This window comes from Grampus griseus (assembly GCF_964374135.1).
Source record: "Grampus griseus genome assembly, chromosome: 7".
Lineage (NCBI taxonomy): Eukaryota > Metazoa > Chordata > Mammalia > Artiodactyla > Delphinidae > Grampus > Grampus griseus.
This window is the reverse complement of record NC_139001.1, coordinates 76,442,758-76,465,055: the sequence shown is the minus strand read 5'-3', so window position 1 is coordinate 76,465,055 and position 22,298 is coordinate 76,442,758. Positions and strand designations below refer to the sequence as shown.

Sequence of the window (22,298 nt, the reverse complement as noted above, 5' to 3'; positions counted from 1 at the left end):
GGAGCCTGTGCTCCGCGACGGGAGAGGCCGCGGCAGTGAGAGGCCCGTGTACCGCAAAAAAAAAAAAAAAAAAAAAAAAAAAATGCAATGGCAAAAGGGCATGCTACCAGCTGGTTTAGCCCCGCTCAAAAATATTCCCTGGAAACTTTACCCAGTATTTTCTGCCTGACCATCATTACTCTTTGCTGCAAACAAAGCTATTATGTATAGTGTTTTAGCTGCACACACGACTCCCTAGTAAGGAAGGGGAAGATTAGTATTGGTAGACGCTTAGCAGTCTTACACACAATTAGAGGATGGGGACTACATTTAAGTAATCAGATTTCTGAGGCAGGATGGTGTGGATTAAAATACACAGGTTCTATCATCAAACAGAACTGGGTTCTGATCTCAGATTTGCAAATTACTAGCTATGTGACCTTGAGCAAGGTCTTTATCCTAACTGGTCCTACTTGCTCAGCTGTAAGAGAGCATGATAGCAACTACTTGAAACATTTTTGTGAGAATTGAATATGATAATACATGCAAAGGGTCTATCACATAGGAGAGGATCAATAAGTGGTATGTTTTATTTTACCCACGTTATGTTAACATAAATTCAGTTGTTTAAGGGAGGACAGAGTCTATTCATGACTAATACTGATTGAGAGCGAAGAAAGGCAATTTGCATTGTTTCTCTTGTGTAAAGCTTTACCTTTTAGCTGGGATGGACAGTCTCAATTTCTACCCTTTAAATAGATCAATTATATTCTTTGAGCTATACTGAAATATTGCTCAAAATTTAGGTTTATGATAGTAATATGTATGTAATGTCAAACCGAGAAACAGATAAGAGGAGTTCTAGTTTGAATTCTACCGCTAAAAGTTATGAAACTTGTGAAAGTCATCAGAACTCGCTGGACCTCAGTTTTGTCAGCTGACAACGAATTAGGTATATGAGTGGACCTCCACTACCTATTCCACAGCTTTAAAGCACCACAATTCTATGCATTTTTATTTGCCCCAGACAGATCTTCTTGTCAAAAGAAATATCCTAAAGACCAGGAAATAAGTGATAAAGACATATTTAGTCAAACTAAAGTTGAATTTTTACAGGAACTGGCTTGGTGGGGAGGTTTTGCCAGTTCTGAAAGAAACAATAGGTGTTCGTTAAACAACATGGTGTATGTTGGAAAACTGGCTTCAAATTCTGGTTAGGAAGATGCTGGCTTAGATAAGTGTGTCATTTGGGGCAAGTCACTTAAATTCTCTGAACCTTAGATTACTCATTTATAAATTGGGCAGTATTTATTAAAGCCATGATGAGCATAAAGAACAACATAAAAGTACTTTTGAAAGCTGTGCAACTTTAGTGCTAAGCTCTTTAGCAGGTCCAATGGGTAAAGTACAGAAAATACCCTCACTCTTTGGTATGGAGATTGTAAGATAAAATTTTATAAATAAAATACAGCAAAATAAAGCTACTAAGGACCACTGTTTTAAAGTTTGTGTTAGATTTTGCCAATGTATTTTTCTGTCCATGTTATGTTGTAGGAAGTGGTACATCTAGTTCACCCCAGAGAGGCCAGACCAGCAAGGCGTGTGTATGACTTGTGTATGAAGTCTCTCCTTGAGGTGAATTTCTAGATGTGATCTTTCTCTCCATCTGAGGCATTCAGCTTGCTATCCAGTGAGGCTGAAACAAAAAGCAAATCATCTGCAGTGTGTGGCTTTTAGGGCTGTCTACTCTCCTCAATTTGTCCAGTCGAAGTGACAGTTAAGTCTCCTTCTCTATAAATAGCAAGTTATTAGTAAAAGCATGGTTGCCATATGGCAAAATGTCTCTGTTGTTAAACTGATTAAATGCAACAACAGTGTCTGGTCTTTAAGAAGATGTTATGTTCTGTGATAAAAGCCTAGAGATTATTTTTGTTTTAAAACTTATACGAAGCTTATATAGCTTCTGTTTCTATATGTGTATGTGTGTTTATTCATCTTGTCAGCACCTTTTAAAACTCTAGAAGTATGCCATATGTATATGAAAGTGTGTAAAGTGTACTAATATTAAGTATACAGATTGATGAATTTTTACATAGTTATGTACTTGTGTTACTACTACCCAGATCAAGACACAGAACATTTCCAATCCCCAAGAAGTTCCCCTTATATCTCTTCCCCATCAATAACCTTTTGGTTTTTAATATTCTGTAAAATTTTGGCTTTATGATAATGAGTGTATGAAAAGGTAGGAAGTCTTTTGAAGGGCAATCCAACCTCTTTAAAAATTTTGGAAGTATTAATAATAGTTTCAAAAAATAAAAACCTGTAAACAATGATGAATAATGCAATGAACTATAGTAATAATATTGTAAGCAATAAACTTCCTTACACATTCACAGGAATGAAACAGAATTGCAATGTGGAAACCTTATGAAATTCTATCCAAATCTCCCACCTGCGAACCAAAAAATAGAGCCACGACACAGGCTGGTGAGTGTTCCATCGGTCATGTTGCCAGGCAACCTCAGTCAGTATCAGAGACACCCAATTGAGCAGCAGAGAGTCAAACTAGAAGGTATCTTGGAAACAGTAGGGTCCAGGTGAAAAAAAGGGAGGGAGGAGGGAGAGAGAGAGAGAGAGAAATAGAGTCACTTGGGCATTTATCCATGTTAGTCACGACCACAGTTCCCCCACCCCGCCCCAGTAACATGCAGCTAGCTTAGAGCAAAATTCTTTGGGTTTCTACTTACTTCACTGTGCTTTCCTCCTTTGCTGTGTCTGTAGGTGTGAGTGCAAAGGTTTGGCAAGATGCATCATCATTAATTTTTAGGAAAGCAGGGTGTTACAAGTCATTTTCAGTCCATCCAAATCATGTTAACTAAGAGTTCATTGAGATTTGAATCATACAGTATTCTGTTTGCTTTAGTCATACTTAGTCTGATTTTTAAATTGATATACTTTGTTAAAAAAAATGAAAAGTATAAAATAAAATACCTACTGCCTGGAGTTAACCCCTTTCATGGAAGGCATAAAGGAATAGCGAGGGAGGCATGCCTGAGTTCCTCTGGGCCGGCATCAGAGGTGATATACCCCAGGCAAACAGGGTGAGAATCCGGGCTGACAACTTCAGCTGAGCCCTCTACTCTGAGATGCAACTTCTATGTATTTTTCTAGAGAGATATATCTTCCATTCTCCATAATTTGTTATAAAACATTTTCTACTGTCCTGTGCTCTAACTCCCCACTACTCTCCTTTTCTCCTTCTTAAAAGATGCCATACAGAGAAAATAGCATCTGTGAACTTCAGGGTTCCTGCTAATTTACTTCTATCCATAAATCCTTTCATTCTTCCCTTCTGACGTGTCTTCCTCCGTGAGCCAGTGCCATCATGCATGCTCTGGACCTTATACCTGTATGTGTCCTAAGAGCCCTATAACTCAAATGAATATTTTCTTCCTCTTCTGTATCTTCAATCTTCTCCCTCTCTCCTGATTTCCTTCGCATTGGCATTAAACATGTCAAAGTATCTTTCTGCTTAAAAACAAATAAGCATCTCTGCACAAATCCTCCCTTCATTCCAAGTCCACCTTCAGCTATACAGTAACTCTTATCTCTACTCACAATTAAACATTTCCAAGAATTGTTTCCATTCTCTGTCCCAAATCCTCATCCTCCATTCACACCTCAACACACGGAGGCTTGCTTTCCCTGCTTGTCTGAAACTGTTTTCTCTTACACCACTGAAGTTAGTCCTGGGACTACATATAGACTATACTTCTTTGATCTCTTAGCATGATTTTGTACCATTAATCATGCCCTCTGTTTTACAATATTCCTTCTATTGGAATCTTTAACACTACACTCTCATGATTTTCTCTTCCCTTGATAGACCTCGCCCAATTTCACTTGTGGGCTTAACTTTCTTTTAAAGTGCACTCTATAGGACTCTTTGTGGAAATTTTCATGCCTTTAATTAACATTGGTTTGCTAACTCCCTCATCTTTATCTGTCCTAAAATTCAACTCCTATACTCACCTGCCTTCTGGGAAGTCCTACTTTATGTCTCATAGCTGCCTCAAAATCGTCAAAGTCTACCAGCAAATTTATGAATACCCCTAACTTTTTCTATAATAAACTTAATTAAGATATATGAAGTGATGGAATGCATAAAGAACAAAGTAAAAATAATAAAATGGGTACTCTTAACAATGGACCTGCTCTTAGCAGGTCTTTGATTTTATCTGGAAATACTGTATTAAAAGCTCTGAGAGGAAAGATGTCCCAAGCATCTAGCATAGGGTTGAGAGACTTTAGGTACTTAAATTTGCCAAATAAATGAAATAAATAGCTTATATTTGAAGGAATCTTAAATGCTTTTCTCTTTCTGAGTTGTATTAACAAAATTTTTTGCTCATCATAATATTGATCGCAATAGTAGCAATGGCTAAAATGTACTGATTAGTTACTATGTGCAGATGCCTCTGATTCTCATTTTATGTGCATATTCTTTCCCATGACCTTTTAAGTAGGGAGAGCTCTTATTGCTATTTTATAAATCTGGGAACAACTGGACTTAGCTGGGCAAATTAACCTCTCCAATATCTCCAAATTAAAGGATGGCAGAGATAGGACTTGAATCAAAGTCTGTCTAATACCCCTAACCATACTACATATGGCTGAATTTTTAGAAACAACAACACTTTGTATGTTTCTGGCTCTTTCATACAAATGTTCATTGTTCTGGTATTTTTGCTATTATTTAGCCTTTTCAGTGTCACAGTAGTGGCACATGACTACAAGTACAGTCTTTCTTAGGGAGATCATCAATTGTCATTTTGGTTTTGGTTGGAATAAAGAAAGAACTTAGAATATGCGTTCAGGCACTGGGTAAGAGAAAAGCAGCTTCTGTATAATGGCAAGTGGAGATTATGGAGAAATATTGGGATGGTCAAGAGATATGGTGTTTTCTTCATAGAAGAGGAAGAAAATACAAGAAAGCTGGAAAAGAATGGGAAAAATAATTGACATGTGGAAAAAACAACTGACAAATATATCCTGCAAAGCCAATTATAAATTGAAATGAAAAATCCTGGTTCGGTGACTTTTATAACTGGAAAAAGAGGAGAATATGGCGAGGAAATGAGATGAATAAAAAAGGAATATATGAAATATGATGAAGAGTAACATGATTAAATCTGATCAAAGAGAAATGTAATTTAATACAATGAGAGAGTGTGAATAACCAGGAATTAAAATTGGTATAAAGAAAAAAATCCCATGCAGCAGTTAATAGGTTTCATTGATTCAGATGGCTGCCTTTGTACCTATCTGCCAGAAATGTGAAGCAAAAAGAAAAATAAAATGTTGATTGCTGTTCTGCTGGGATGGAGTTGAATGGATGTGGGAAATCTGATAATTTTTATATTGATTATGGTTTTTTGCAAGAGAAGAAACATACCAGCATTTTCTTTCTCAGTTTGAACACTGTTTCATATCACAGAAATTAATAGATAAGAGATTTTTTTTTTTTTTTTTTGGCGGTATGAGGGCTTCTCACTGTTGTGGCCTCTCCCGTTGTGGAGTACAGGCTCCGAACTCAGCGGCCATGGCTTACAGGCCCAGCCGCTCCGCGGCATGTGGGATCTTCCTGGACCAGGGCACAAACCCGTGTCCCCTGCTTTGGCAGGCGGACTCTCAACCACTCTCAACCAACCAGGGAAGTTCAATAAGAGATTTTGATGTGGAGCACACCTACTGATTTGTTCGGAGGTCAATCACTGGTTGGAATTATTTATTCTGCCTATCAAAATCAAAAGAAAATATAAACATTCAGCCACATAAATAGTGGAGCTTTTCCTTGTACTAACAGGTGTTATTGATCTTGAAGCTTTATACTTCGCTGTTTAAGCTATGAAACTGTAAAACCTTTGCAGAAAATTTATGAGTTGTTTGCTTTTAGAATTTGACTCTAAAATTTTGACCTTGACTCAAAAATAAGCTGTAATAAGAAAAACTGCCTATTAATAACATTGTTTCTCACTGCTATGATATAATCTATAAAAATACAATTTCTAGAAAGGAATCTAACAATTGAGACAAGTTTGAGTCGGGTGATAATGACTTCTCTCCTTCCCTTTACTACTCCCTAGCCCCCCACCGTATTCCCCATTGCTAATTTCTGGTGAATAATACTGAAAGAAGAATTGTTTCCAGAAGTTGATTTAATTGGCAACAACAGGCCCAAAATGATAAATGGACATACATTATTTTGTACCCCAGAGATGTAATGTGATTTAATTATTGCATTAAAATGATAACTAAGGTCACTTAAGACAGTATTTTTAGATTGATTGTTTAAAAACAGACTGTAGGATAGATTATATTAGCTGTATACTACATCTGGCTTTTTTTTTTTGGACTCTGAATAAAAACAAATACTGGGGTGCCTTGCTTTTATCAGGGAGGTTTTCTTGTTCATAGAAATTTGATTTTTCAATCTAATCATTTTTGCCATTATCTCAGTAAAGATTTTCTCAAACAACAGTCTACTATTGATAGGAGACTGTTTTTCTAGAGCAGCAATCACTGTAGTTCTCAGGTATTTCAATTAACATGCCATTTTAACCTAAATCATTTATAAGGGAAGAACATTTTGGGGTCTGAATAGGTATGTCTTCAGTATTTTACAGTTTCCTTACATAAGTGAAATACAAAATCCATTCGTGTTGTTTCTTTTGTAAAAATGTAGTTGGATTTGATGAAATGCAGGCTGCAACAGTGAGAGTGATTACAAGTCCTTAGTCTTCCCCAGTTTCAGTAATTGCTTTTAAATATTGGTCCTGATGGTTTTAAGAGGGTATTTATTTGGAAGAAAGGTCACAAATGCAAACAGAAAAAAAATAGCTCCTGAATCTTGGGTGAAACTCCAGGTTTGGAAAGTTAGCCACTTTTTTTTAAAAGGAATGTGGAGGTTAATAGAATATGACATGTAGGGTGAAATTTTATCTTTCCAAAGTCACATAGATTCTCTAATACTGGAGAGCAGTAGAAGAGAGAAATTCTGAAACAGAATACTTAAATCAAGCTTTATTTTTAATGGGAGGTTCTGCCTTCCTTTTCTTTCTTATTTATTCAGTTTCGTGAATAACTTTTTTTTTTTTTTTTGCGGTACGCGGGCCTCTCACTGTTGTGGCCTCTCCCGTTGCGGAGCACAGGCTCTGGACGCGCAGGCTCAGCGGCCATGGCTCACAGGCCCAGCCGCTCCGCGGCATGTGGGATCTTCCCAGACCGGGGCACGAACCCGTGTCGCCTGCATCGGCCGGCGAACTCTCAACCACTGCACCACCAGGGAAGCGCTGTGAATAATTTTTGACAATCCTTTGGGTCTCTCTATTTGTTATAATTTATCATAACTGTATACCTATGTACTCTTTTTATAAATAATGCTGTCATAGCATTGTCCATGAAGCCTTTTCTTTAGTATGGGGTTTTAACAAGAGTTTTGCAGTGGAGAAATTTAGGATTATTTTTAAGAAAGCAGGTCAAAAATCATTTTTATTTTTAATAAACCACATTTCTCCCCAAAAAAGTTTTTACCAATTTACATTTCTACCTGTAAGGACCCATTTTATCCCATCTTCGAGAAAATATAATTTTCTGAAAAACAGTATTTAATTTACAGTTTTTTAATTGGCATAATCCCTAATTAAATGAATTAATAGTTTCCCCAGATGACAGGGTAAATGTAGCCTTGTTTTCTGCTTGCTTTTCATGTGCTTATATATCATGGTAATCTCTGCTCAATTTTTAAATTTTGTAAAGAGGCACATTTTTCTCTTTCTCAGGTATTTTTGGCAAATATCCTTACTTTATAATATTTCTGTGTTTTCTATTATTGGATTACATACTTCGTTATATTAGATTGCTTTATATTGATTAACAAGTTACAGTTTTTAGCAATTTTCTATAACAATGTTGCTCTGTTAATAAGAATACGAATGTTAATTCTTGGGGGATATAATAATTTCACTTAACTTTTCATTAATTGGGGGCTAATTATTCAATATCCTGATTTTTATCTCTTTATTGACTTCTTTCCTCTAATTGCCTGTCTTTTATGGCACTTAATTTATGGTTAATAACTTCACCAGGAAGGTTGCAGAAAAAACCCCGAGAAAACTGAAGCTGCAAATCAGACTAATAAGTAAGGATATAGTGGCTTTAATAAAGTGTTTTGTGGTTTTGATTTTTGCTTCTTTTGAGTGGAAGAAGCTGAATATTTTACTTGTTAATAATTTTAAAATTACTTTTAAGAAAGGTGTGCATTTCTCTCACGTATCAATTATGGTAAAAATTTTACTAAATTAAAATATTCAAGCCGACAACTAAAATTTTATTTACATTTGTGTAATTTTAGGATAGAATATCAGAAAGCAGCTTTATTTAGTCTATTTAACTTTTGGAGTTTTCTGTAACCAAGTCCCTTCAGCATCCTTTCCTTTGTGCTGCTGGGATCCTTTCGTGCCCTAGAGTTCTGGGCTTTTGTTTGATGATACTTCATTCTCTTTTTATCTCGCACTAATTGCTTGTTGAAACAGAGTGGCTGTGATATAATTTTACAAGCTATTTTAATATTATTCATTATTTTCTACAAATAAACACCCCTGTTTTGAAAAGAATATCTAGACTAGAAATAGCCACATTACCCTGACTATTTCAATGAAGGAACACTTGTAATTCATTCCTTACATCTTTTGTCATGAAGAATTCAAAATCCTTAAGGCCAGCTAGGAAGTAGGAAACTGAGGTTAAGATTTTCTAATGGTTTAATGTCTCAGTGGACTCATTTATTTTCTTTTTAATCATGTGATTTATGGCAGAAGATGGCCAGCTTGCTGGTGAAAGTCTACTGGGAACTGTCTAAATGCTCTACTGTTGTCTTAAATCTCTGGGTTTTATATCCAGTTGAACACTTTGGATTTCTGTTTGCCTCTCTTGGCAACTATTAATGAACAAGCTTAAACCACTGGTATGTCATGTTATAAAATGAATACTGAGCAGTTATTAAATACCTTAAACAAATGAAAGATGAGCAGTTTTTAGGTTGATACAGTTTTTACAGCATTTAATTTCATTATTTTTTGAGGGTCATGTATTGCTTTTTACAAGCTTTTTTTTAATGAAGACTTAATTTCATTATGTTTTAATGAGAATCTATTGCTTGTAGAGTCTCATTAACATTTATTTTAGGCTTTGACATTCACAGTATCTTCATAGAATGGATATCGCTATACCCAAGGATGACTGAAAAGACCAGGGTGTAAAAAACTGCCTTGAAAAATGATGTCTGCCATATTCACATTCTCTATAAAGCTTCAGCTTTCTTTCACTCTCTCTATGCCCAATTATTCTGTTGCTGTATTCTCTTAACATTAATAATTACACATTATAACTATCTGTCGAAAAGAGTTCCACATCTTGGAATCACTCCAAATGTTTCGCTTACCTCTTTTCTTATCCCTACTCTGATGCTCTTGTCTATCTCCCCTACTGGATCCTAAACAGGAAGGCAGAGATTGCATCTTTTCATCTGTTTTATCTTTAGTGCCTGGCATAGATGTTGGCATCTGTGTAGATACTCAGTTTTGTCTGTAGGATAAATGAAAGGCGTACATTACTTTTTATAATTAAAGCAGTAGTTTTATTCTGGAAATAATACATGCTTTTATTAAAAATTCAGAACTACAGAAGACTATAAATCAATTCTCCTCCTAGAGATTATCAAGTTTAGCGGGTGTATCCTTTTAGAAAAATTTCTATATGTATGAAAATCCACGCATCACATATACACACTTCTTGATTTTTCTGTGTGTGATGATTTCAGGTCTATGAAGGGTCTGGAATTTGATTGTACTTAATTAAACACTAATAAGTTAGATTGTTACTGTTTCATGGACGTTGGCAGAATAGACTCCTGTGTCAGGGCAAAGGACGTTTTTAGTCACGGCACAGCAAGTAGCTTAAGTTTCAACATGTTTGTGTCAGCTCCCCTTGCCTCCCAGATCCCACAGAGGTAGTGTGGACTGCACCAGTGGATGTCTGCACACACGATAGGCTGCATTTCAGCAAAAGAACAATAGCCATAGGGAATCCACCATTTTATAGAAAGCAGTAAAAGGTTGCTCTTTGTCCCAGAGAAAGACCTCACCTCATTCTTTAAGTTGATCACTGTAAACACAGCCCTGAGAAACGGCCTGTGTGAAGAGTGTTTGGGGCCCTGCATATAGGCACACACAGCGAGAAGTGTAGGAGTGTGAGAGACCCTAAGGAGAAGGGTCTCCCAACAATAGCTACCTTTGGGTCCTCCATCATTTTGGCTTCTGGTGAATTTTCACATGAGCCTGCCATTCCATTGAACATCTTGATTAATCTGATAGAGGCTGGGAACGATTCCATTCAATTTTTCTCATACTGTATTTACTTAAGGTTATTATGAGCAAAACTTAAAACAGCAGGATTAGGCAAACCTGCAGTTTTGACTTCAATCATGTCTCCCAGGGTCCTGGACTCAATCTCTGTAAAGAAGTCTCAGAGGGTATCAGTAGGTCTTATTTTATGCAGCCCAGATGTAGCCTAAGGCCACCTTATTATCCAGGGGACTAGTGCAAGAGAATTTAGCCCGATTTGCTGATCCTTGGTTGTCATTACAGTAGGCAATCAAGTACCTCAGTCCTCAGTGGCAAGACAGTCCATAGGCCATTCTGCCCCAGATCCAAACATAAAGTCCAAAGGGACACGGGTCACTCTAGTTCAATATTTGCTGGTAAACTTGATTTGGATTACCATTATATTGATACGGTTAAGCATGTGCCATGTCACTGAAGACTTATTTATAGCCTGGATGGCCATATAGAGCATAACCCAAAGCTGCTCAGACATCGGGGGAAGCAGAGAAAGGGTCTCTTTTTTGGTAGCTGCCATTGAGGGCATCAGGCACAGCAGGCTAGTAGTTCAGGTCTGGTCATGCCCACATGAGTGTTTCGGTTTTATAGCATAGGGATGAGGTGACAAAGAGATAGTAGTTCAGACTGCCAGCTGCGGAAGCTGCTTCACTCGGGCAGGCCATGTGATTATATTGCCAGGCTCTAATGTTGGGGAGACAAAGAGAGTATGAATTGACCGCCCCCCACCCACCGCTTCCCTCCACCTCTTCGGATACAATTTGTTTTCTCCTCAGATATCAGGGTTGTTAAGCTCCCTCCATAGCCATGACATTTTGTGTGTCCTAGCCTAATAAATATAACATCATCTCTCTTTTTACAACATCTTTTACTGTGACCCAGACCTTTCATATGGAAGGGTTAAATATGAGTGGGACAAGGGCATTTTTACAAAACTTACAGATACCACCTATGTTGGCTCACATTGTCCCTTGTAGTTGGATTCCATTAGCAGTGTACACAACAAAGAACTTATTATCCTCATGGTCTAGGACCATGTCAGTCCAACACAAGAATCCACGTGGTGGAGTCAGAATTAAGTTTTAATGCTCCAGGCCTCTTTGTGGCTGCACTGCCTGTTAGAGGTATGCCAACCGGACTGACCTGAGGTTGTTGTTGGGGAGAGAAAAATGCACCATGTTCAGGAATGGATGGGGTGGAATCCATATTTTCAAAAATAATTTTATAAAATTCCCCACCCATTTCATCCTGATCATTAATCAGTAGGTGGCCAAGAGAAGATGAACTTTCTTTTGGGAAGGCCAAACTTAGTAAGCCACTGTCCTGCTCAGGTGGGTGGACCAGGAGTTGATTAGAAGTTTGGTCAGATATCTTTTTCAGTCAGTTTCTGAGGAGGTCATTCCAACATTCAGCAAAAACTTTGGTAGTGTTTATGGAAAATCTAATACCTTTCCTATTACTCCATCATTGAGTGGCCTTTGCAACAAAAGACACAGCATTGTCAGACTGTAGGCGGTCTGGAAATCAGAAAACCGACCCAGTTTAGTTTCATGGGCCACAGTACTGTTGCCAGAGGTGGCTGATTGGAAGAGAACAGCAACAGTGTAACCTGAGACTGGGTAAGATGATGACTTAGGTGCCTGTACTAAACAGAGCCATACTCAAACAGAGCTGTAGGTGGAAATTCTACTCCCACCATCCCCCCTTAACCTCTGAACCATATTTATACAGGTGCATAGGAACTTCAGTCTGCTCTGGTGACAACCTGCCTCACCTTCACCCTTAATCATATTTTTGTCTTAAAGCAGTTGAAGTCAGGGTAGAGGGGACCAGAGGTATCAGAGGGCATGAAGCAAGAGAGCAGCTTTATGCTGGTGAACAAGTTATTTTCAATTTAGAACACCATTCACCCACAGCTCAACCAAATGAATGTTTAATGTTTTCAGTTTTCATTATTATGATTGCCAAGGTTTGTTTAATTTTCCCCACATTTTTACCAGACCTTTTACTTCTCGGTCCTTCTTGCATTCATTCATTTAACAGGTGTTTATCAAGCACCTATTTTGTGCCAGAAAATGTTTTTGGTGTCTTAAGGATAGCACAGAGAATAACAGACATAATTCCATGGGGCGGAAGGAGGCAATAAATAAATTAACAAGTACTAGTGATACGTATTCCGAATAAACCACATAAGTATATTGCATAGATGGTGGAAGGGCATTATCTCAGATAAGTTGGCCCAGAAAAGAAGACTCTGGGGATGTTTGAGCAGAGATCTGAATAAAGGGTGAAGGGTTGTGCCATTGAATTACTTAGGCGAACAGCGTTCTAGAGGGTACTTCAAGCACAAAGATTCTGGAGTGCATTAAGTAAAGGAGAGAGAGTTAGAAGATGAAATCTGAAAGGCAGTCAAGGTCCAGATTTGTTTGTGTTACAGCGAAGTTAGGGATTTGGAATTTACTTTAAATGTGACAAAAAAGCCATTTGTCAATAATGATCAGAACATAGAAGAGATCTGATCAAACTTAAGTTTTAGCATGATCAGACCGCCTTCTGTGTGGAGAATAGATTTCTATGGGGGTGTATTTAAGAAAATAATTGAGTGATCCCACTCCTATGTATATACTTGAGAAACAAATACATATGTCTGTATAAAAACTTGTGCATGAATGTTCATCACCAAATTATTCATGATAGCCAAAAAGTGGGAACAACACAAATGGGGATCAACTGCTACATGGATAAATAAAATGTGGTATATCCATACAATGAAATATTATTTGTCAAGAAAAAGAAATAAAGTACTGGTATATCCTACAACATGGATAAAGTCTTGAAAACATTATGCTAACTGAAGAAGACAGTCACAAAGGACCACATATTGTATGACTTCATTTATATGAAGTGTTCAGAATGGGCAAATCTATAGAGACAGAAACTCAATTAGTGGTAACTTAGAGCTAGGGGCAATGGGAGGGTTGAAGGGTTATAGCAAAGGGGAGTTGCTTTCTTTCAAGGTAATGCAAGTGTTCTAAAATTGATTGTGGTAATGGATGCACAACTCTGTGACTATACTACAAGCCATTGCATTGTACACCAAATGGGTGAATTTAATAGTATGTGAATTATATCTCAATAAAGATGTTTAAAAAAAAAGTTGAAACAATATGTCAAGTTGGTGATGGTGGCTTGGTTTAGAATGGCAGCAGTGGAATTGGTGAGAAGTGTGTTAAATCTGAAGGTAGAGCCAACAGAATTTGCTGTAAGATCAAATAGGGGATGTGAAAGAAAAGAGTTGCCAGAAAAGAGTACAAAGTATTTTGGCTAATTTATGTCAAATCCTGCCTAGGAGTTTTATAAGATATTGAGAATTGACAATTGGACCTGGCCATGACTGTATCCAATATGTTTTCCATATAGTGGAAGGAGCTTAAGCCTGTTGAGTTTAAAAGAGAATGGGAGGATAAGGATATGGGATGTGTAGACAGTGATTATACATAATTCTTTGCAGAATTTTGTATTACAGGTGAGCAGAGAGCAGGAAGGATCGCTGAAGAGGAATGTGGGTGGGGTCAACTTGGTTTAAGATGATTTTCCATATAGCATCTTTGTATTGATAGAAATGACTCATTCGAGAAGAAAAACTGGTGCAAAGGAGAAAAGTGCATCAGTAAAATTCGTGAATGTGTGGGAGCGGAGGGTGCTGTACTCCTAAAAGGATAGTTCCTCCATTGTCACACTTGGACTTGCAGATTTAGGGGTGGCAGTAATAGGAACCAGCAAGTTGATACACTCCACGTGGCAGTATGCAAAATTCTCTTCTGATTGTTTATATCTTCTCTGCTAAATGAATACATGTAATGATGAGCTGACAGGAAATAGTTTGGAGATGGCAGTCTGAAGGCAAACAAGGTGCAAATGTTATCCGAGGGATGGAGATTGATTTGACTAGAACTATTGCAGGATGGCTGCCAGGCACTGCAAGTCCAGTGTGAATTCATAGATTTAAAGTGAGAACAGGCAGCATATTTTTGGGGTTTCTTTCTAGTCATGTTCATCTGTTTGCATGTAGGAGTGGTGTAGGGGAAAGTTAAATTTAACCAGTGTATTGGTTTGCTAAGGCTGCCATAACAAAGTATGACAGACTGGGTGACTTAAACAACAGAAATTAATTTTCTCGCAGATTTTAGAAGTCCAAAATCAATGTGTCAGTAGAGTTGGTTTCATTCTGAAGCCTGTCTGTGTTGTGTGTAGACGACCACCTTCTCTGTCTTCACATGGCCTTTCCTCTATGTGTGTCTGTGTCCTAATAACCTCTTCTTAGATAGATACCAGTCGTATTGGACGAGAGCCCATTTGTATGACCTAATTTTTACTTAATTACCTCTTTAAAGGATCTATCCCCAAAGTCACATTCTAAAATACTGGGGGTTAAGACTTCACATATGAATCTTCTGCGGGGAGGGAGGAGTACAATTCTGCACATAAAACACTGCTGGAGTTTTAAAATTTAAATATATTGAAGTGAGAGAGGGCATATGTAAGAGATATGAAACCTTGTTCTCATACAGCTTACTATTTAAGAAAAAGGGACAAATAATAAACAAATTACAAAAAACATTTTTTTAATATGCTGGGAGGTTGTGAATAGGTACCAAGAGAAAAATAAAGTGAGCCAAGGAAATATAGAGTGATTAAGTTGTGTGCTCTTTTATATAGGTTGGTAGGAAGGCACTCCGTGTGCTAGAACCTAAGATTTGAAGGAAGTAAGAGCAGGGAGCTCTGACCATATCAGTGGGCAGGGAAAACGGACTGGTCACTTGGTAAGAAATGAGATCAGAAAGGTCATAAGTAGAAGCACTCTTATCTGATGCAATTGGACTATAATTTCTTTAGTTAATCAAAATGTCATTAAATCAGGGAATCATATAATAGGTACATTAACATTTTGGTTTTGCCTTAAGAAAATGAGCTGTAATTTACATAGAGTGAAATGCACAGATCTTAAGTGTACAGTTCAATGAGTTTTGACAATTGTAAAATCCTGTGTAACCCATACTCCATCAGCAACTACATCTGTTAAATATATTTCTCATAATTAAATATAAAATATATTTGTAATGCTCAAATATTGAATATGTTTAACGTTAAATACATTTTCAATTTAATATAAATATACTTTAAATACTGAATATATTTGCGATGCTCATCTTGTCTCCTGACCCCCTAAACATACACACTGAACATATACTGCTTCTAGAAGGATTGGGGAAGAGAATTCTCATTCTTTTTTTCTTGTTCTTTCTATGCTGTTCATGGTGATAGTATTACTATTGCTACTAATAATAACTAGTGTATATTGAACTCCTCCTATGTGTCAGGCACTGTTATAAGAGCTTTATGTGTATTAATTCATCAGATACTCAGAGTCTTATGAGGTAGCGTCTACTGTTCATATTTTGTGAATAGAAAAATGGAGGCATAGAATATCTAAGAAACTTGAATTAAGCCTTACAATTAGTGAGTGTGGGAACCCTGATTCAGATCATGGCATTGTAACTCTGCAATATATAGTCATAGGTTTTATGCTTGGTTTCATCCTAATAGTCAAATTTATGAATATTTGAAATTTCCTTAGTTTAAATGCAAGTGAAGTATTTTTTTTCTTCTTTTCCACCATCTTTCCACATGAGGCATTCATTTAACATTATCATTGACTGCTTCTTTGTCTCTTAGTGTATCTTTCCTTGTGGCATGGGTTTTACGGTTTACAGTGGTTTTTATGGTGGACCCTGGTTTAGGCTGCAGATAGATTCCTCTAGCCCACCTGAATTTTAAATCTTCATTCATGTGAAGATCAGACTTTCTGTCAATAAGACCTGTAACTAATTCATGGTATTTTTTCAAAGCTTACTCACTAGATTTATCAGTCCTTAAACCAAACTGCATAATTGTTCAGTCATCAGCTCTCAGAAGCTCCTGCCTAGCTATTTAAAACATTTAAAGTGCGTTGGGTCCCTGAAAGTTCTGGAAGTACTGCCCGCACTCTTCCATGAGCTTCATCCTTTGGCAGCCTCAAGTATAGCCTCATAAAACAGACTTAATAAATTTGCACCTATTATGCAGTTTTCTACAAAAGAAAATATTTGGCTACAGATAAAAATATGTCTGAAAGCAACTAGAGTAGATTCCCCGGGTAAGTGATAACTTCCTAATTAAAAACAAAAATTTCTTTCTTATTTTAAAAACATAGTTACCAAACTCCTAAGCTTTACTTACATCTTATTTTTTTATATTTGAAATACATTTTTTTATAGAATAGTAAAAATGGTGTATTTTTTTTGTTTGTTTGCGGTACGCGGGCCTCTCACTGTCGTGGCCTCTCCCGTTGTGGAGCACAGGCTCCGGACGCGCAGGCTCAGCGGCCATGGCTCACGGGCCCAGCCGCTCCGCGGCATGTGGGATCTTCCCGGACCGGGGCACAAACCCGCGTCCCCTGCATCGGCAGGCGGACTCTCAACCACTGCGCCACCAGGGAAGCCCAAAAATGGTGTATATTTTCAAACAAAAATTCTGTAATCTCTCAGAATTTCTGGCTAACACCATTATCTAGTGGGCAAGAAGAAAAGGAAAGGCAATATGACTAGCAAGATGGCACTTGAGGACTTCCCTGGTGGTGCAGTGGTTAAGAATCCGCCTGCCAATGCAGGGGACACGGGTTTGAGCCCTTGTCCGGGAAGATTCCACATGCCGCAGAGCAACTAAGCCCGTGCACCACAACTACTGAGCCTGCGCTCTAGATTCCGTGAGCCACAGCTACTGAGCCCGCGAGCCACAATTACTGAGCCCACATGCCACAACTACTGAAGCCTGAGTGCCTAGAGCATGTGCTCTGCAACAAGAGAAGCCACTGCAATGAAAAGCCCGCGCACCGCAATGAAGAGTAGCCCCCGCTCACTGCAACTAGAGGAAGCCCACGCGCAGCAACGAAGACCCAACGCAGCCAAAAATAAATAAAAATAAATTAATTAATTAAAAAAATAAAAAGATGGCACTTGATAGCTTTCTAACTCCTGACGTTTTCTTATCTAGAGATATATTTTTAAAGAGGGGAATAACTGTGCTCAAAAGATTTTGAAACGATTAGAAAAGGGGTCGTATTTTTGGATAGAAGAGCCTGTAGTTTATGCAAAGTTAGTCATGCTCCACATTGATTTGGCAAGCCAGAGATATTGCAGAACTTGGATTTGGCTTGAGGAACAGAGTAGTGTTTGCAAATAAATAGGGACTTACTGGAATAAAAACATAATACAGATGCTGATTCTCTTAAATAAACCTGGGCCACCAACTGTGCTTATGTTGGTTAGTGTTACTTTGTATATTGTACCATCCTTCTGCTCAATCAGTTTCGTTCTTATGAAGAAAAGTATTGAAACAGTGTACGAGATTACTATTTTACAAGTACCAGCAGATAAAGAATGATAAAATTTAATATGTTTAGGTAGAGGTGTTTTCACAGTAGATAGAATTAAAAACTTGAAATATATAAGGAAAGATTGTTTCATAAATAAACAAAAATGTATACAGCAGCTTAGTTTTATCACATAAAATAGTAAAGTCAGAGTTTTCTCAATGTTAATATCTTGACATATAGATGTACCAGGGTATGAAATTAGAATAATTTGAATGATGCTTGAAGTGGCAATAAGATGTGATTTTCACTTTCTATTATGGCTAAAGTTTAAATTAAATTCTCAATAACCTCTACTGTTAGGCTCTTATTAAGAAATGACTTATCTTAGACATTTTAATATTAAGTGATTTCAGGTTTTCTATTATAATAATATTCTTTATATTTCTTTTAAAAAATGTTCTCATTCTTTATTTTGCTTAAGCCTTACAATTTTGTGAGATGGATGGGGAAGGAAATATAAGTAAAGAAAATGAAGCATAGAAAGGCAAAATGCCTACCTAAACTCAGAGCCAGGGATGGTTCTTTTTATGTCTTTTATTATAGATCTTTATGATAAAAACAGCCTGTAATATATAGATCTTATATAATATATAGATTTTTATTATAGGATATTTTATTTTAAGGTATTCCTTCTAAATCTGGGAATGGCCATCTAGTTACCATCAGTGTTATATATGCATTTCCATAGGACTTTTTTCTACAACAAACTGAAGGCGCCTGTTCCATCTTAGGACCAAAAAAAGACAGAAAATTTAATAGCTTGAATTGTTTCAAATATCATATTCAGTGAAATATACATAAAGTAACAGGAAATATATATATGGGAATCATTCCCTTGTCGTCAGGTTTAGAGGTTGAATTCCAGTGTTTAGTTATAATTTTTACAGAAAAATGAAGTTGAAACGAAATAAAATAATTAGTATGCCATTTTTTCAAGAAAAATAACAAATAAACCTCAAATATCATGCATTCCTTAGATTTGTACATTTTGTATCTTTCTGTTTTAAATATATGTTGAATAAATGTAAATTTTATGTAGATATTGAAAGTAGAGTGTTTGTTATAATAATTTTTTAAATTGTCGCTTCATGTAAACTTTGTTACTAGTCTGGTTAGATTTGTAACAGGCAACAGCATTTGTGTTGCTTTATGATGCAAAGTCAGCTGCCATTAATTTAAAGAACTTCTGCCTCAGCAAATTGTACTTTGATGTTTTTATTTTGAGACAAGTGTTTGTGAAATAGTCCAAGTATCTTTGTATTTAATAGCTGTTCTCCTCAAATATCTGTCAAAACTGTTACTTATCTTATTCACATCAATAAATATATACTCCAGTTTCTATTATTTTAATGTATCAAATTATACGAGACTTTTATTTTGATATAGTTACTGTAGAGATAGAAATGAATTAACCAGGTAGTTATTGTTCTATGTAGTGTAAATAAAACAAATATGTGTATGGTATTGAATATCTCTCAATAATTGCACACATGTCTTTGTTATGCCTTTAGAATCCTTGCTCTGGTTATTTTAAGTCACTTTATATTAATGTATTATCCTCTGAAATTATTCTCTGATAATTTCTTTGAATGTGTACTGCCCATTCTCAAATGCACATTTGTAGTGGATACTTTCTATGCAGAGCAGATGGGCTTTTTAAGCCTAAATAACTGGTGACTTATTCCATGTAATTGCCCTTTTTGAGAATCTGAGAATTTTGTGTGTGTGTTTGTTTTATATCTTAACATTAATAACTATGTGTTCTGCAGGACAGTTTACAAGTGTTATCGTATTTGGTCCTCATAGCAAATCTTTAAGTTTGACATTATTATTTTCATTTTATAGATGAGAAAACTGAGGCTTAGAAAGTCTCCCCTACATAGGAAGTAAATAGGCCCAGGCCTATCTATGCATAAAGTCCAGCTCTTAGCCACTGCAATAGATAGTAGTCCAGGATGATTTCTAGTTCAGCAGTATTGGCTCCTTAAAAGTGCTGAATCCCAGTAAATTTAGAATTGCACTATTTTACAACCTGGTGCTTTACAGAATACCATGAAAGGACTTTAAGAAAAAGGCAATACAACTTGAAGAAATCAAGTAGTTGTCAAGGGCCCAGCAGAGTAGTGGCAGATCTAGGATTAGCTGTTAGAATTTTAACCACCTGGTTTACTTACAAAACTTTCATTTATTTGGGCTTTTAATTCTGAACTTGAAGGCCAAGTGCCAATATATATGGGAGCATTAAATAAGTCATATATTTCATGTTATATCACATTTATGCAAAATAAACTTTTCAATAATTAATTTTTCTTCTTTTTTTTTTAATACAGTGGGGTGCATCCTGCTTTTATCCTGGAGTTCACCCCTGTGGCTTGGATTTATCACAGTTGTATCTGTCTTCGATCTCTGTGTTAACTAGAAATCAAGGAAAGACATGAGGAGGTTTGTTTACTGCAAGGTGGTTCTAGCCACTTCACTGATGTGGGTTCTTGTTGATGTCTTCTTACTCCTGTACTTCAGTGAATGTAACAAATGTGATGACAAGAAGGAGAGGTCCCTGCTACCTGCCCTGAGGGGTAAGTGCTTATGAAGCAAATGTTTCTTTCATAGCGATGAAAATGGTGGTGACTCATGACAAAACATGAAAGCATTTGGGCAGAACTATTAATGTACATTTAACCATGGGAAAGCTACTTTATGTTTCTTGGCCTCAGGTGTCTTGTCAGAAGAAATGAGTTAGCTAACCTCTAAGGTACCTTCTAATTCTAATAATTCCAATGTTTTGTGACTGTAGTGAACATTCAAATTGGACAGAATTTTAAATTTTGGCTTCCAGAAGTATAAGCCTTTAGAGTCCAAGCACATAACATAAAAGAGGAAAACTACTACAGTGAGATGGTGAGGATTGTAGCAAAATGAGACTACACATGACAGCCCTTAAAACTTCCAAAAGCAATAAAAAAAAAAAAGGCACAATGTATTTTTAACAAAACACATGTTGGTGGCCAGATTTAACCTGTGGGCTACCAGGTTGTTGCCCTATGTTAAAGGCAAAAGATAATTTCAAGTGTATTATAAAGTCACTTTAACTCAATATTCCCTATTTAGGAACCAGTTTCAATGACTAGATAAGAGTGAATGCTAAAGAAACATAATAATTTATATAAATGGTGATTTATTAAGTAAAGTCATAGAGATTCATTTCCTGAAGTTATTCCAAGTAATTTTCCTATGCTTTCTGTTGACTTAAATACCTATTAATTTACTTCTAAAATATTCCTAGTAAATGAGTGCTTCTAAAGTACTTAAGCATGCTTGAAATTAGTTTTATTCTCATTGAATTAAACATTAAAAAAAAATCTAGTTTACATTAATTCTCTACTTAGCAAAATGTTTCTTTATAAACATGACAAAAGGTAAACTTTGAGTTCCTGTTGATATGTTTGTACCTTTTGGAAAAGTGAATCTAAATTACTGACTTGAGATTTGCATTTATTTAATGAATGTAATCTGCTTTTAATGTTACAGATATTTTTGAGGTTATTTATTAATCAAACTATGCTAATAAAATGAATTTCATTGATATTATCAGTTGTGTGAAGTTTAGGGAAACAGAGAAAAGCATTTCCAAAAATTAATTTTTGTTGAAAGAGTTTGTTGGACATCTTTAGTTTGCTTTGCAATAATTCTCTGGTCCAATTGGAGAAATTCTGATTATCTTCCTCTTTTCAAAATGAGTCTAATTCTCTCACTACATTTTTTGACTAATACAAAGAATTGAGAGAAAGTACTTTGGAACTGACAGAACCTAGACCCATATAGGTAGTTTATATACATTTTTTATGCCTTTAATTAGAATTATTCAAAGAGGAGAACTTTATGAGTCCATCAGTTTTCGATAAATGAATATGGGGATTAATTTGCTGATCTTTGGTTAGGATCCCAGAATAAATCAGCCTTTTTTGGTTTTTTATTAGAACCAGTTGAGCTGCTGCTTGGCTGAAAGTGGAAATGTGTTTTGATGGATCACATCAGTTTAGAATGTTCACTTTGTCATTTGTTGAATGGAGACTTCTAGATTGGTCACAAAAAATGTTATAATCTGATTCAGCAAAACTATGACAGCCTTTTCTGGAAGTACCAAAAAAGCAGTTTTGCTGATTTAATGCTAAGTTTCAAATCTCAAAAAGTAAAATTTAATGATGCAAGGCAAAAATAGTAATTTTTCCATGTACTTAAAATGTAAAATTAAACAATACTCTCTTTATTTTTAAGACTTATTTAATGTTATACAGTAATATTTGTCTTGAAAAAATGAAAATTAGGCTTTATGGTTTTTAATTTCATCTTCTACTGTTACTTATTATTTCAGAATATTACTTTAT

At 36.2% G+C, this 22,298-nt stretch overlaps 1 protein-coding gene across 1 annotated transcript in view; it reads left to right on the top strand.

The window, feature by feature from the left end:
* GALNT13 (polypeptide N-acetylgalactosaminyltransferase 13) overlaps positions 1-22,298 on the top strand; it is a 517,926-nt gene that overhangs the window by 10,506 nt on the left and 485,122 nt on the right. Inside the window, exon 2 of the mRNA XM_082657709.1 lies at positions 20,244-20,489. Within this exon, the coding sequence (XP_082513835.1) occupies positions 20,348-20,489 (142 nt within the window). The 5' untranslated portion in view covers positions 20,244-20,347. The remainder of the gene's footprint in view (positions 1-20,243; positions 20,490-22,298) is intronic.